The sequence below is a fragment of the Natrix helvetica genome (genome assembly GCF_964273705.1).
Source record: "Natrix helvetica genome assembly, chromosome: 7".
Lineage (NCBI taxonomy): Eukaryota > Metazoa > Chordata > Lepidosauria > Squamata > Natricidae > Natrix > Natrix helvetica.
Window position 1 is genome coordinate 37,786,658 of NC_138558.1, and position 16,860 is coordinate 37,803,517.

At 35.0% G+C, this 16,860-nt stretch overlaps 1 protein-coding gene across 1 annotated transcript in view; it reads right to left on the reverse strand.

Moving 5' to 3' along the window:
- Nucleotides 1-606: 606 nt before the first annotated feature.
- FAT4 (FAT atypical cadherin 4) overlaps nt 607-16,860 on the reverse strand; it is a 109,729-nt gene continuing 93,475 nt past the window's right edge. Inside the window, exons 12-17 of the mRNA XM_081959248.1 lie at nt 14,975-15,060; nt 13,214-13,393; nt 12,516-12,640; nt 11,882-12,099; nt 10,265-10,526; nt 607-4,220 (exon numbers count right to left, since the gene is read on the reverse strand). Of these exons, the coding sequence (XP_081815374.1) occupies nt 2,350-4,220; nt 10,265-10,526; nt 11,882-12,099; nt 12,516-12,640; nt 13,214-13,393; nt 14,975-15,060 (2,742 nt within the window). The 3' untranslated portion in view covers nt 607-2,349. The remainder of the gene's footprint in view (nt 4,221-10,264; nt 10,527-11,881; nt 12,100-12,515; nt 12,641-13,213; nt 13,394-14,974; nt 15,061-16,860) is intronic.

Here is a 16,860-nt window from a genome sequence, read left to right on the forward strand (position 1 = left end):
TGATATTGGTCCAGAATGTGGTATATATAAACTTGCTTTCTATTTAACCAATATTCTTTGCATGTGGATGTTATACTAATGAGTGGATAACTGCCTTCTGTCTGCAATTCTGCTGTAGGCTTTTTTTGGGTGGGGGGAATGCCTTTGCACCCTGGTGACTACCTGGACTATCTCCTTCCAGTTGGCATGATCTTGGCATGATTTCCCAAAGATTCACCATTGTCTTCTTTGTAGGACTGAGAGTGATTGGCCAAAGCTCATGGTATTAGAAATAGAAGTCTCTGGCTCTCTAGCCAAAATGACAACTTAGCGCTCTTTAAATATGCTAGAGGTGTCATATTTGCATTGTAAAACTGCATTAGCACATTTCCATTACTGCACACAATATATTTTAAATAAATATTTTAATTCTATTATTGGCATTGTACACTTAGAAAGCATATGGTCTGTTACAATTTTATCAAAATGTGAAAAAATGAACGTTACAGAAGTAACAAATGTAAAAAAGAGTATTTTTCTTACTTTTCCTGAAAGTAAGAAAACTATTCTGTATAGGAAAACATTGATACCAAAATCAGATTTTTGATTAAGAAACAGGCAGAAAGAAAGGAAGAGAAAATATGAACAAGCCACAACCCCTCCCAACCCCCAACCCCCATTTTTAACACAGTATAATAGAAGCTTTATGGAAACGTAAGGGCATTGTATAAATCCTCCAAATTTAAAACAGAGATGTTTAAAAATATTACCTTTTATAAGTGACTTTTAGGATTCCCATTATTGAAGGATCAATTCTTAGGATAAACTTTATACTCAGTTATGAACACCTGAATAAAATACATATATGTATCATACACATAAAGAATGTTGCATGCAAATACTCATAACTTTCTGCTTTTGTCTTTAAAATACATAAAAGTAGCATCAGATAGAGACTGTGCTCCCATATTTTCACAATGCAGTTTAAAGATAAAAGTTATTTCTGCTGGCCATAGCTGATTCCATATGTATGTCTTTCATACTAGAGTATCTGTATTGCATTACTAATAGAGCAATCATACACAGCTACTCAAAAGCAATTCTCATTAAGTTTAGATAATTTTACCCCCTGGGAAAGGAAGTGAAATTACAACCCAGGCTTCAACTTTGTACATGCTGAATTTAATGGAACTTGATCTTGAGTAGACTCTTCTATGACTGCACTATGAGTACATTTTTAAAACTGGTCTCCTGTTCCAAGAGTGCAACAACTTATGTTTTTAATAAATATGTTTATTTCAAATTCTTCTATCACAGAATATTCTGCAGTGTAACAAAAAGATCACTCAAAGATCCGGCAGGAAGGCAGTGCTTAGAATAATAACCATAATAATACTTAATATAGTGCTATATGCCTTTTTAATACTTAGGCAAACAATCCCCACTATGCCCCCTGTGAGCTAGAGTCATCGTTTTTATTACCTATAGCATCTTCTCATTTCTCCAGATGATAGAACTGAAATATCAATGGGGTGGTTTGTCATTCCAAAGTTATTATTCAAGTTGGTATTAATTTGGAACCAAAAGAGTTCAGTTTTCTATTCTCACTTGCATTCAACCACATTATCTGTTCTATAAACTCTGTTGTTTGTTCAATTTTATAATGTATATCAGTTTCCATACAAGCTAAAAATACTGCAATTTGGGGAAACAAGGAAAAAGAAGTCATTCAGAAGTTCTCACACATCCTTGTCAAAAATAATGCAATCCTAAAGTGCTCATGAGCTTGAACAGGTTAACAGGACCCCTTGAACATAAACAATAATATCATCAAAGAATGATAAGCTTAAGCTTATCATTATTTGAAATATTCATATTTGAGCAACTGAGGGATAAGAAATATAGTTTCAGGAAGAATACAATTAATTTCATTCCTTCATTCAGCATCTGTAAAATTGTTTCTCTCAACAAATCAACATAGTTGATATTTTTACATTTCAAAACAACAAATTTCAACTTGTGTACAAACACGCCCTTCACAACAAAACATTTTGCAGCCATTTTTAGAGCTAATCATTCTTAATTTAAAAATCACAAACCAAACAAGAAATAAAGGATAAAGATCCAGATGCCACATATAAGATATTTTGCTTGAAAATATAATGCATGCAGTAGAAACAAATTTAACCAATTGTAATTAAATAAAGCAAAAAAAAAAAGTATTTGTCCTTCTCAGCAGCATAGTTGTGATTATTTTAAATGTCTAACCACTGGCCCTGGCTAAAACAAAGTGTGTCCTTTTTTAACTACACTGAAAAAATGGCTTGAGCGTTTTATGTATTTGTATTTTGATAATGTCAATGCGAAGTTCTATACATACTGTTCCGCTTCTCCATCTTTTGGTTGCGTTGTACCATTTCTGCACTCTTCACTTACGTTTGCTGCTGTCTTTTCTGGAAGAGATGCCAAATCTTTAAAAACATCCACATAATGCCCAAATCCAGGGCCCCAGTTCAAAAGGTTGTCCCAGTTGAAGTTCCCTCCTTGTGGTCCAAGTTTCAAAGGGGAAGTATCATTAATGCTGGATGCAGGTGCAGGTGCTTGTGCACCTACAGGACCGCCACCCTCTCCTCTGCGGCCTGGATATCTTCTAGGCTTAAGTCTAGCGCCATAATTGTCTTCATCATCAGCATCTGATTCATTAACTTGAGATAGTTTGGGCATTCGTGAAGTATACACCATGGGTTTTTCGCGATCATACTCCATCTCAGAACATGTAAAAGAGTCATGGGAATCACTGTCAGATGATGATTCTGGAGCTGGAATACCATCAGCTGGATTTCTTGTTCTTGACAGAGGCCTTCTACAGTCTTCCTCAGAAGAAGATCTTCCATGATCAGCACTGCAGATGCTTGGATTTCTAGGGCGTGGAGTGTTAAGTCTTTCCACCTCTTCAATTGAAAGCCCTACAGGAGGACCACTTTCGAGAGAAATTTGTCCTATTGGTTGCTTTAAGCGACTTCCAGGCCTGGAACTATGACCTGTCATCATTTGAGGACTCTTGCTTCTTCTCCCTAATCTACTGGGATAATTAAAGATAGCAGTTTGGCAGACTTCATTGTGCATTTCTAAAGGGCTCCCTTCTCTCATAGAAAGATGCATTTCCCTTGCTGGACTATTTCTGTAGAAAGTGGATGCTTTGGAGAATGGAGCAGGACTATGACGAGAAAGATGGGTTGGTGTAGGGCAAGCAGAATGATTTAGTGTAGTTGTCCTTAGACCTTGACTATATGAAGGCTGGTAAGTTAAGCTACTTGCTCCCAAGGGCATAGGCGACTGTCTTGCAAACCCTAATGGACTGTGCCTTTGAATGGAAAATTTAGGAGTATGACTTCGGAACTGCTTATAATGCTGAATGATGTCTGCATCTGAAGGAGCTATACTGCTTGCATTATCAATGTCATAGTGTTCTATCTCTGCTTCTGGGGAAGCTAGAGGAGCACTGGGTATAGTCTCTGTGTTGTGTGATATATCTGTTTCATCAAATATGAGATAAGGATTTTCTCTTTCGATTATGTCAGGTTTTGGGTTTCCTTCAGGTTGCTTCCGGATGGTCATATCATCACCATAAGGCGGTATATTATCAGGATCATCAAATGCATCGTTCTCACTGCCCTTCTTTTTCTTTTCCTTTGTTTTCTTTTCTTCTTTTGGAACTTTTGCCTTCTTTCCTTTGCACTGATTGCAGAGGATCAAGCTAAGCACAATCAATGCCAACAAAGTAGCACAGCTGCACACAATGGCTGGAACAGCCCACAGTGGTAAAGAAAGTTCAGCTGGATAGAGCTGAGGGATACATACATAGGCACCATTTATTCCTGCCTTGCATACATGTCCCTGGGCGCATATGACACCAAGGCACACAACTAGGATTTCACATGTTGTTCCAGTGTGTGATTCTGGACAATTGCAAATAAATCCAGCTCTTTCATCAGGTTCACAAGTGCCTCCATTTTGACAGGGGTTGGATGCACAGGCGCCGGGATGAACACATTCATATGTATACCACTGGTTAATGCACATTAGTTCTCCTCTACAAGGATTGCTGGCACAGATGTTGGGACCACGACAGCCAATCTTCACAGAGGAATCTGATTTAGATATGGTAGCAAGGCTATGTTGTCCGGTGAAGGGAAGGTTTTCTTCACCATATTTCAGATAGGCAATGCAACCATCAAAATCTAAGAAAATAGAAAAAAATAGATTTGAAAGTTGCAGTTTAACTAATTTAACAATTTTAATTGACAATCTAATGGATAAAAATCATCTTATAAAGCAATAATCATCAAATGGGATTTATATGTAAATAAACCTAATACATATAAACTTCCTACCTTTTAATTTTTTTACATAACTCAAGGTGGCAAATATCCATGACACCTTAGTTCTCCTGTTTTCCCCACAACAAAAACCCTGTGAGGTGAATTGGACTGACAGAGAAATTGGGCCAAAGATACCTTGCTGGCTTTCATGGGGATGTTTGCCTGATGCTTTAACCACTAAAGCAGGGGTGGGTTCTGGCAACTGCTAGTGCCAGTTCGCTTGGGGTGCACACGTGCATTCTTTATGTGCACTTTGCACACAGACATGCTTAATGTGCATTGCATGTGCATGCGCAGTACCACTAAAATTGCTCTGTGCATGCACAGAAGCAAAAAACAAGATAGTGGTGCCTATGGCACCACCGGGAGAACCTGTTCAGGGGCGTGGCTGCCAGCGACCCAGGCCACCAAGTAACTACCGATTCAGCCGAACTGGTCCAAACTGGTAGGAACCCATCTCTGCACTAAACCAAACTGGCTCTATATCCCTAGAAATAGAAAGCACAACAACTTTGTAAAGGCGAGTTGGATCAAGAAAGAGAGACAGGCCCAAAATCACCCAGATGATTTCCTGCCTGGGATTGAATTTTTTTATTTTACATTTAAGGATTAGAATGCATTTGGATGATTATTATTGTATCTCCATCCTGTTTGTGTCACAGGCACCTTTTAAGGCATTTCCTGATTGAAAGGATTACTCCATGATATCACCATTGCCCCGGGGAAGCACATGCCCCTATTAAGAAGCTTGAGTGGATTATGGGAACTCATCCCACCATGCAGAAACACTTGTATCTCAAACATAGGCTTGCTAACCTCCAAACCAGTGTCCCAACCACATGAGCCACCATGCTTCATCATTGTATCAAAGCAACTCCATCAGGTTTTGAAATTAAAAAGAAAACACCTTCACTTGATTCCTGTTTCTTTCATTCATATGCATTATTTTTCTTAGGATGTTGGTTTTAACTTAGCTGCAGTTAAAATGAAAAAAAGTAATCCAATCACATCCTTCCTATTTATTAATTCTCTGGTTTGTAGCTTGAAATGAGACAATAAATTTTGTTCACAAGCTCATTTTTTGGAACAATTATTTTGTAATGTTTAATGGACAAAAACCAATTTGAGGCAAACAATAATGTAATTCTTATTATTTATTAAGTACCAGTCATATTGATCCTTAGTTTTTCATAATGTTTTTGAACCATTTGTCTTAAATGAACACTGAATAGCCTAGGTATTCAATTGTATACAGGAGCAGCAAAAGAATGCTAATTCATTTAAAGCTCTTGCAATGTAGTAAGTCACATTGATGTTCTGTAATGATTAAGGACAATGGGGAACTTGGGCACAGAAGATGGTGGCATGACTTTGCATCAGGCATTTTCATCAGCCAATATTAAGAAAATGGTCATAGCAAACCATTTGCAGAAGTGTTGCCAGGAAAACTGCAGGAACTTGTCCAGGCATTCACCAGGAGTCAAGACTGACTTGAAGGAACAACAGTAACAACTTACATACATTGTATGCGAATACAATGTCACTGAATAATTAACCTCTTTTTAGGACTGAAAAGTAAACATTATTTTGTAGGTGTCCTTTCTGATGGATGGACACTTTGTGAAAAAGTGGAATCTGAGGAAAACTGTTTCTGAGAACAGAAAAGAAAAGCTCTTTTCTTCCAAAAAGACAGTACATTTGTAATAAAGTCCATATTTGGAATTTGAAAAATACTGGTCAGAATCCTGCTAAGCAGTATAAAACAAGGGCGGGACGGACCCCTTAATTTATTATTCTTCAGTTCAGCTATTGATCTCCCTTCAATCAGCTGTTTTTTTCCCATTTAAATGGACCAGGAGCCATGATGGTGCAGTGGTTAGAATGCAGTATTGCAGGCTAATTCTGCTGACTGCCAGGGGTTCAATCCTCACCAGCTCAGGGTTGACTTTCTGAGGTTGGTAAAATGAGGATCCAGATTGTTGGGGGCAATATGCTGACTCTATAAACTGCTTAGGGGCGGACTGTAAATCACTGTGAAGCGGTACAAAAGTCTAAGTGCTATTGCTATTGCTAAATCCTCTAGCATATTACTTATATCAGCTTTCATTTCTGTGCAAGCAGTGAATGAATAACCTTACAGTTTTGCTTATTTTAATCAATTCTGACTAGAATATAGTAAGAAATTTTAAATAAAATTTAAATGTGGGCATATTAAACCAAGAAAAGTAATATGAGTAATTGTGTCTTCCTGGTGTGGTTGTTGAATGTCTGTGTGGGTGAGAACTTAAGTATCTAGAATCATAATCCTACAGGATTCCCGCATCACCTAAACATAATTAGCTGTGTTGTGTAGACAGAGATATATTTCATGCCTCGGGATCTGTTGTAGTTCATCTAAGATAGTGGTAGTCCATTCACCATGGCTCTACTATATAATGACACAGGAATGGTTTTTTGCCCATTCCACAAGTAGTAAATTATGTGACCAAGGACCATGGGAAAATAAACACTATTTAGAGTGAAAGTGTGAACTGATGAAGATAGTAAAATTGCACAATTTTTTTAGATTTGTTATTCTAAATTGACTTTCTGTGCTTACCCTTTCCTGTAATGATAATTATGGGCCTTCAAGTCATTTTTGTGGTCATCATTTGTGACCACAAAATTAGATTTTCTCAGGATGATGTGTTCCAAGCCTGGGCCTTTGTGTCTTGCAGCAATGCACCCACCATTGCTGTACTGAATTCACCCATCTTACTTCTAACTGTTCTTTTCTTCTTTTCTTTTCTTTCCCCTTTCCTAGTATTATAGCCATTTCTACAAAGCTAAGTTTGTCCAAAGCATGATCGTGTGAGCCTAGTCTTTATTCTTGCAGTGAAAACTCTAGATTCACTTTCATATACAGTCGTGTCTCAGGGAAACCCAAGCCTGCATAAAATGATCTTTGCAATTATAATCATGGCACCTGAATTTCTTTTCCAAGCTCTTTTTTGCTTCTCTGCCCATCGCTAGTCTGTGGCATATTTCGTGACACTTGGTTTTTTTTATTGATAGAAGATAATATTTTTAGCTCAGGGTTGAACTAAGGGGTCCTTGGAGTTCTCTGAGCTTGGCTGTTTTCTTGCAGTAATTTCACACCAAACTAAGTAACATCATCTGTGCTAGGGGAGAATGAGGTTTGGGAATGGGGCAAACTACTGGTTTGCCTGTCAGTATTGGTAGGAATGACAGCACAGAAGTTTCCTAGAACACATTCCTAGTGGCTTCAGTCAAGACAGATAGTTCCATAGATCATGGTTGGAACATCTTGAAATGCTGAGGCTAACACCTTACAAACAAACACCTTTGGCTTTGGTTTATTCAACAGCTGAATAGTGGGCTGATATCTGTCTTAGCAGAGGCCAACACTCACATGGTTGATGTCCAACTCTGCCAGACAATGCATATCGTACCTGGCACATTGCATCTCACTCCTGTGCACTGGTTACCAGTACTTAGCAATCTCATGTTTCCCCACATTAAAAAGACAACAAGCTCTCATCAAGCTATGACAAAGGATGCTGAATAATAAGGCCCTCCCTATTTACCAGGATACTGTACAGTCCAGCACAAGATTGAACTCCCATAGGCCATCATGGAAAACAGCTACACATTTAACATCTATCCAATATAATTCTGACAATGTCTGGCAAAAAGGAATGGTTAAAATTACTTTATTGTGGCTTGCCATTAGTGATTCTTTTACCAAATCACCTGGTTTTGACCTGCCTCATTCTGATCAGTCATGAATATCTTTAATGGTTTGTACTGGAATTGTATTAAAGGAGTACATATTTTTCGGCTTTGCAGATTGGCAGGTGGTGGTGGTTCCATGCGTGTTTTTGACAAGAGTATGAGTACACAGCTCCATCTGCATAAGCAGCTCATGCAAATGGCACATGTGCACACATGGTCCATCACTATTTGCGCAAGTGGGGATGCGTGTGCACACACACTTACCTACAATGTCCACAGCCCTGTTTTAAATGGTTCAAGGCTGGAAATAGGCCATGACCTGGGGCTTGTGGACAAGGGACACATATTATATTAAATAATAAAACTATGTCTTTGCTGTTGCCTTTGGTGGTTGGCATGTCTACAGGGCTAAATATGATTAATTATCTCACAACTAGCCAGCCCAAATAGAGCAGTCTTTATCTCAAACACGAATGCAGGTTAAGAAAAGGAAGCTGAGCTGAGCTGAACTGGGAACATACTTTGGCAGAATGGTGTTATACTCTGGTCCCAGCTAGAAATGTCCACAATGATAGCTACAAACAAATGAGCATTCAATATGCCCACAAATTATATAAAGTTTGAGCTGATATCTGCATATATGTGCATACATAGCATGTAGATTAAACAATATTGTATTGTATGCTCTTTAAATATTTCTGAAGATAGATGAACTATACATGTCATGGACTGAATCAACTCATCCGTGTATCATTAAGTCTGCATAACACTAACAAGAAATATTATTGATTTTACTGAAGGCATTCAAATGAAAATTTTCAATTCAAATGAAAAAAAGAAGGCAATGATTCCTCTTGAATTGTGACTGAAATGAGGATTAATATGTCTAGGTTTCAGAAGTACTTCAAAGAGCTTTAGGGATTTGCAATGTGATCTACTAAAGAGATGGATACTAAGTAATTTTTACCGTGCAATGGGAAAATTGCCCAGAACATTTTTCTTCAGATGTGTTTTTCTATATTACTTTTGTATATATCTTGAATTGTTATATACTAATTTTTGCTTAATTTGTTCTGTAGATATTTATGAATGTACAAGTTCATGCAGCTATCTACTTTCTATAAATTTTTGGAATGGCATATGAAGTTCAATTCAATATTAAGACAACATGGTACAATATATATATATTTCTACAATGCAGATTCTTGTAGCTTTTTAACATGGAACATCCATTACACTGGAAAAATATATATCCCACAGGCTTATTGCACTATAAAGTAGGAGTATAATTTGACTAATCAATATATGTTAATAGAATAATAGAGTTGGAAGGGACCTTGGAGGATTTCTAGACAAACCCTCTACTCAAGCAGGAATCTCTATACCACGGGTGTCAAATTTGCTGCATCATGTTGCTGTCACCCAATGTTTCATGACATTTTTCCCACTCGTGGATCTGGGGTGGGCGTGGTCTGCATGCGATGCATCCGGCCCACGGGCCACCAGTTTGCCACCCCTGTTCTACACCATTTCAGACAAATGGTTGTCCAATCTGTTATCTTAAAAATCTTCAGTGTTGGAAGGAAAGTTAGTTTTATTCACATCCTACTTTATATCGTACCCAGTGAAAAAGAAGAATAAAATAACAAAAAATTCCTTATGTAGCTAAAATAGACATTTTTAATATAAATAAATTTAAAACATCATCTATACTGCTTCGTTAGTCCTTAGTATCTGAATATAAATTAATTCAATATATTTAAAAATAAACCAGGAAAAAACATAATTAACAAATAAGCTATTTTAACACAGTATAGAAGATTAAACAACGATACTAATATCGTAAGCATTATTATTGAATATTCTAAAACATCATACAATTAAAAAACTAGTGAATAAAGTCTGTTCCTTTTTTGGATACAGACTAATTTAAAAAAATATTTTTGTTATACTATTACAAAATAATAGTGCGATTCAGGACTTATATAATCTTATATAATGCATAAATGGAATCTTATATAATGCATAAATGAACTCTGGAACATTTGATGTTTATCCAGTCCCTCTGCTATTTTAAATAGTCTTGTATTAACTGCTTCTTCATTTGTATTATTACTATATAACCCTTCTCTATGATTGACTATTCATGTTATTGTTTTTCTTCTTACCTGGTTGACTGCTTCTAGAAAGCTGGTTAACTGGGATCCCACCAAGAGAAATTGTTAAGACATTTAGTCCTCCAAAATCTTGTGTGACGTGTAGAATGTCTCGGCTATGCATCTTGTCAACAGTGATCAGTGTGGAAGTCCCATTCTTTTTAATTAACAGAAGATGCCAGTGGCCATCGGAAACATAAGCTTCAGGAATACTTCTTTCCACCTTTCCACCTACTCCAGCATCAGAAACATACTGCACTTTGCCATTTTTTATCTGCAGTTTAAAAAAATGCAGAAATGTCTAAGAAGTAGAAGTTTGTGATGTAGACTTTAATGCCTATAGATTGTGTGTACAGCAATAAGTGTGCAGCAATTTTTAGTGTGATCACATAAGCCACTGCAGGACAAAACTACTCCAATTTTTCCACAAACATTATGCAATTCAAATATTTATGCATTCTACAAATATTTACAGTAATAGCCACAGTCAAAATTGTGTTGATTTCAGATTTATGAAGAAATATTATTTCCACCGAAATGTGAATTCATATGTAGAATATTATACAAGCTTTTAAAACTGTCGTTAGCACTCATCATCATGAACATCAAGATCCCTAAAAACATTGGCTTGTGCTCCACAAGGCCTTTGTGCATTCTTGTTATCAAATGTCTAGTTGTCTACATTACTGACATATCTACTGCTGACTCGCTGTGCTTTTCTATTCTTAACAATAAATTAAGTGTAACAATATTTCATCATTTTTAAGACACTTGAGGTGAAACTTTTCTTAGTTGAGTGTTTAGAAAATTAAACAAAACAATGAAATGGTGCACTGAAAATAGGCAGAGTGAGGGGGAGAGACAGACAGACACCGAGAGACACAGACATGGATAAGGAAAAATATGTACGTCAGCCAAATCAAATAATTTTTTTAAATCTGCTGTTTTTTAAACCAGTAACCTTCTGTTTACAAGGGAAGTGTTATTTCCATTGTTCTATCCTATCGTTTATTATAAAAGTGGACAAAAAAGCATTTTTAAAACTGCATATAAAGTAACTTTGTATTCCAGAGATATCTAACATATCAATAACTCAGAATGGACAACTTATTTCAGTTTTATGTAGAAATTAGATTTCCACAGGAAGACATGCTAAGACTGAATCCATTGCTTTTTCTTGTTAATCAATCATCAATCCATTTTACTGTGTATTGATATAGAATAGCTAACTAGAACTCAATATAAATGCTTCTACCGAAGACAAAGTTTGACATGAAAATTGACTTAGGTGTTGGTATGCTTAAAAGATTCTAAATTGGAACATGATGTTTTTATAGGAATCTGAATAAGGAAGAAAACATAATAAAAGAAAATGTTAAAAAAAACCTGTAGCGTGCAATGTTTCATTAAGAATATATGTGGTTAACATTGTTCCAACTGCCATTCAAATACCGAGCACATGGCGTCAAGACAAAACTGATTAGAAGCCAAATCATTCAGCTGTTTTAGTAGCTGGAGCTTTGCCTAGCACTAGTCAACATTCTGGTATTTCTAAACTAAAATAAGTAGAATGAATTCAGAATACACAAAGAACATTACATAGCTAGCTGCCTAATCAAATTCATTTACCTTCACAGTAGTATAGTTGCTGCTTTCCTGAATATGGATTAATACTCCACTTTTGCTCCTTGTCCTAAATTTTACTTCCAGACTATCCATACTTCGAGGCTCCATAATGGCATTTCCAGTATAATATCTCATCATATACTCCCATTTTCTATTTTGCCTCATATGATAGTCAAGACGTCCTTTGCCCTCCAAGGACAAGGCAGTGTCAGCTGTAAGATCTAAAATAAATAATGATATTTCATTAATAAATTCTTGTCATCTACCCTTTATACCCTTTTCCTGATGAAAAATTATAGATATTATTTTAAAGACAATTCAACCATGCAGAAAATAATAATGCTGTGCAGTTACAAAAAAAGAAAAATCTGGTTTTTACTTTTTAATAACATTTCATCTTATTTTTTTGTAGTATAATCAGGTTAAGTACTTTGATTAAAAAAAAGCTAGATAAAAATGGTAAAATATCTGCAACTATACATTAAGTCTTTTTTTCATGGTTGATTTCTTGTAGAATTACTTCTATAATATTTAACCTTCTATATGTTGATAGAATGAGTCCAATAATTATGTACTCATTCCACACATAACATAGAAATGCTAATTATCAGAAAAAATACAGAAATATTATATTTACATTTTTCACAGTGTTTTCCTGTTAGTCCTTCTTTACAAGTACACTGTTGCCATGACCAATGATCCAGACATGTGCCACCATGTTGACAAGGGTTAATTGCACAAGTTCCTTCCAGTCTAGGACACCTAAATAAACAAAGTAATTTAATTGCAATTGAGCCACATATATGTACATTCACCTAGCCCATATTTTTATGCAGATCAGAATACCACATATGGTCTCTTCTCTGTTTTCTAACAAAAGTGTGTGATATTTGTAAGTTCTACAGAAATTTGAAGATTTCCCCAGATGCATTACTTATATTCTTTCCTTATTTATTCATCCTGTATCTTGAATGTATATTGAGGGAGGTTGGGTAGAAAGAAAATGGGTGCGGTTTAAAAATTGGAGGAAAAAACATTAATAAGCTATGCTACTCAAACAGCTGAGACGTAAATGTTCTTGAAGCTCTTGTAAGGAAAATCAAGGAACATGTGAAAAAAATGAGTCTAAAATTAAATAGAAACAAAAATAATGAACAGTAGATCCAGTCTGATATCTGACAGTGAAGTTAGAGAAATAAATGCAAAAAAGGAGGGAAACTACATGCAGTATGAAATCCCATTCACCTCTGATTTATAGCACAATAAAAATTCAACAACTTATAAAAAGCATAACTAAAAATCCGAGTTTTTAATACTTATCAAAGAATAACATACTGATCTAAGATGCGTTCAGCTGACAATGCTTGGCTTGGTTCCAAGGGACGTCCATTGACTGCAAATTCCATTATGCAACCCACAAAATCATGGCTTTCTACCTGCCCTTTTCTTTGAAGGATTTGGTCTAGTGATTTGATACCTCCAATGGTCACTCTGTTTGGCTGCACATCTAAAGTCCTATGAGAGGAGGAAATTAATGAAAACAGAGTAACCAACCATTAACATAAGCAAATTTGTAATTTTTGTGACAAAAATATCATTTATAAAAAAACTATTTAAATCAAACACAAAATTTTCTCTGTATATGTACATAGAGATAAAGCTGTACTGGACTGTTTTTTTCAGTCAACATAAACATCACATTATATATATGTATATTTCATTTTTAATTCTGATTGAATTTGAACACCGAATAGTAATTACAACAAATCTTTTATTGAGAATACCGCTATCCTTTCCAAATCTTGATTCTTGGTGAGTCAACTATGCTACAAGTCAACTATAAAATTAGTTTTGAAAGAGGAATGCGAATAAATTATATTTTAACAGGTTTAATTTTAATTGGTTTATCTATATTAAATTTAATTCAAGCCATGACAATGACTTCAAGCTATTTTTGTGTACATTGTCAAAATATCTTTTTTCTGCATTTAATCCATATATACTGCTTTTAAAATCAAATACCAGTATGTTGCCTAGGAGAAAAACATTGAACTCAAAAGATTCACACAATTACGTTGTTGCAATGCAAGATGGGACATCAAACAAAGCAAAACTCCACTTCTTTTTAGACATACAGTAAATAAGAGTGGAGATTTGTTCACATTTCTATAACCTTGTCATTTTTGATGCCTTAGGACACTTTAAAAGTGTAGCCTCTCTTCCTTTATTCACACTAATATGAACTCTAAATGGCTTTTGATCTATTCATGTTTCATCTTTAAACAGAGTTTTTAAAAAATTCTTTTCTGTTGCTTTACAAATTCACTTTTCTTATGAGTAAAATTATCGATATCTGTTCATTGTTTTTAATTATGTTTGATTAACATATTATTAACTACCTGGTGATGATTTGTAGCAACATTTAATGAAAAGTCTATCATTGAGTACTCCTGACATAGATTATGCATAACAGTAATGTTGCAAGTTCAAACTAGCAATGCAGATTTTGGCTAATTATACATACATTTAATAAAAAACAATTTTGTACTCATCATAGAGCTTGACAGTATGTAAAGTCCTCAAATTATTATCACAAATTATGAACTTTTGTTGTCAAGTAATGCAGTCATTGAGCCCTCATGTGACTGCACCTGGTTTTACAAACTTTTTTCCTGCAATTATTAAGTATATCACTTAGTCATTAAGTAAATCCAGTTTCCTGCATTGACTTTGTCAGAAGCCAGCTGGGACGATCACAAATGGGATCAAATGACCCTCGGACATCACAACATGCCATTGCGAAGTGCCTAAATTGCAGTCATGGTCATAATTTTAGAGACTATGCTAAACAAATGGCCATACACTGAGGACTACCTGTACTTCTGACATTTTATGACAGATATTAACTCTAGTCATTTCTAAAAGAAAGGAATGGAAAAAAGATGGCAGTTGGCTTTCTCAAATAATTGAATTAAAAATGCATATGAGTTCAGATTTGTATTTTCTCCGTATTCAAAAGAGTCTTTAATCTCTTGTGGATCAGCGTATATAAGATCAATGTTCCTAATAGTGAAAATGAAAGGAAATTATCTTTACCAATCACTAGACACAGCCACATTGCTAACAGTGCAATAGCCTGGTTCCTGTTCATCAGAGCAAGAGTCCACAGTCAAGGATGCTGCCTACAAAATTGAAATCAAGAATAGCATTTTGCTTCATACGTAACAATCAATCAAGTTTAAATTATTTTAATAATAAATATTCCACTATTTAAGGAATACAATTGGATTTTGGATAGTCCGTTTCCAAAATGCCCTTCTCTATACATTATAAAAAGAAATATTATATATTAATGTATATATATAATCAGCTGTCAACAATAAATGTAATGTTCACCTGACAAAATTTATGTATTCCTTTATTCCTAGAAAATGTACTCTTTAATTCTATGTGTTAATGCTGGATAACAACTGTTCCACAATTGTATGATGTTCTCAAGCTAAAAGTTCTCTCTGAATTTTAGAAAGAAACAAATTCAAAAACTGTAATAGAAATTGTACAATATGCTAAACATATTTAAAAACCAAGGCATTGTCTCAAAAGAAGAAGAAAAATAACTTCACACATGTTAAATTATTGTTTTGTTATCTAAGGCTTTCAGCCTTTCAGAGAATATTATATGACCTCTGGCCACTCCTATGCATCTCCATTCAAAGTAAATCTCATTAAGTTCTGTTGCTATTATTAATATTAGGTAAATGTGTATTTTGAAGTTGTAGGCAGAAATGGCAAGAGAAAGATACAATGGCATAATTCATCATACTTAGTGCATATATACTTATTAATCTTAATGATTCGATAGGCAGAAGACTGTGTCCCTGTTTCAGGAAACAAAATCATAATGTTTTTTTTCCTCTGTGAAGAGAACTACAGAGCACTGGAAGTATATAGTTTGAATCAAGGTCTTCTTACATTACACATGATGATTTAAACACAAACTGAACTGATCAGGCATGCCAAGGATTTTGCATCAATGCAAGGATAAAAATATAAAATGAAGCAAACTTTCTGTTTTTTTTCCTAGAAACAAACAACATCCACATATTGGAGCAGTCTGTAACACTTACATGACAAAGAAAAAAAACCTGATATTAAATAAATGTTCCATGGCTATTTAATTTTCATATCAGGCTATATGAAACTGTTTAGATAAAGTGAAGCTTCCCTCTAAGCTACAAATAAAAAACATGCAATTTTTGTTATTCAAAGATGGTGCAGTTATTTTATCATAGACCCAATTAAGATTAAGAGGCTGATTAGGATCCTGATTATCTTTTTGGTATAGTGGTTTGCCACAGTTTCATTTCAAGAAAAGGTGCAAACAAGCCAAGAATCCTAATCTAGAACAGTGGGCACATAATCAAGCTGTAAATGTAAATATCTAGGCTGAGTTTTTAAAAAAGTTGCAGTAAAATATGACCATATATCTTCCACTTACAAAAAAGTTTTATGTCATTCAGTCTAAATCGCACAGGAAACTATTTCAGATGGCAAGCTATCACTTAAATGTTTCGTTCCACATTGAAACAGGATTGCCAAAGCTGACTCAAATGGACCAACATCTTTAATTATATTAAAGCTGTTTTTTACCAGTCCTTTTGGATGAAAAGAATAAGAGGAAATTGCTACAGTATGGATGCTGCTGGCCTTGGGCTACAAACATGCTGTATCAGAGCTCATGAAAAAGATTCAGATTCTATACAGTACAATACATTACTGAAGTTGAATTAAGAATTATGATGAATAGCCTTAAATCTGTTCACACCTTGATCTAATGGAACACTGCAGTCCCTTATTCCTCCTGCATTTTAGTCGGTCACCTTCATAGTCTTAGAAGGCAAATACAAGATGATTCTTTGGTATATATTTATAATATAAAATAAAATAGTTTATTTTACAATTTATTCCAATTTATTATTGAT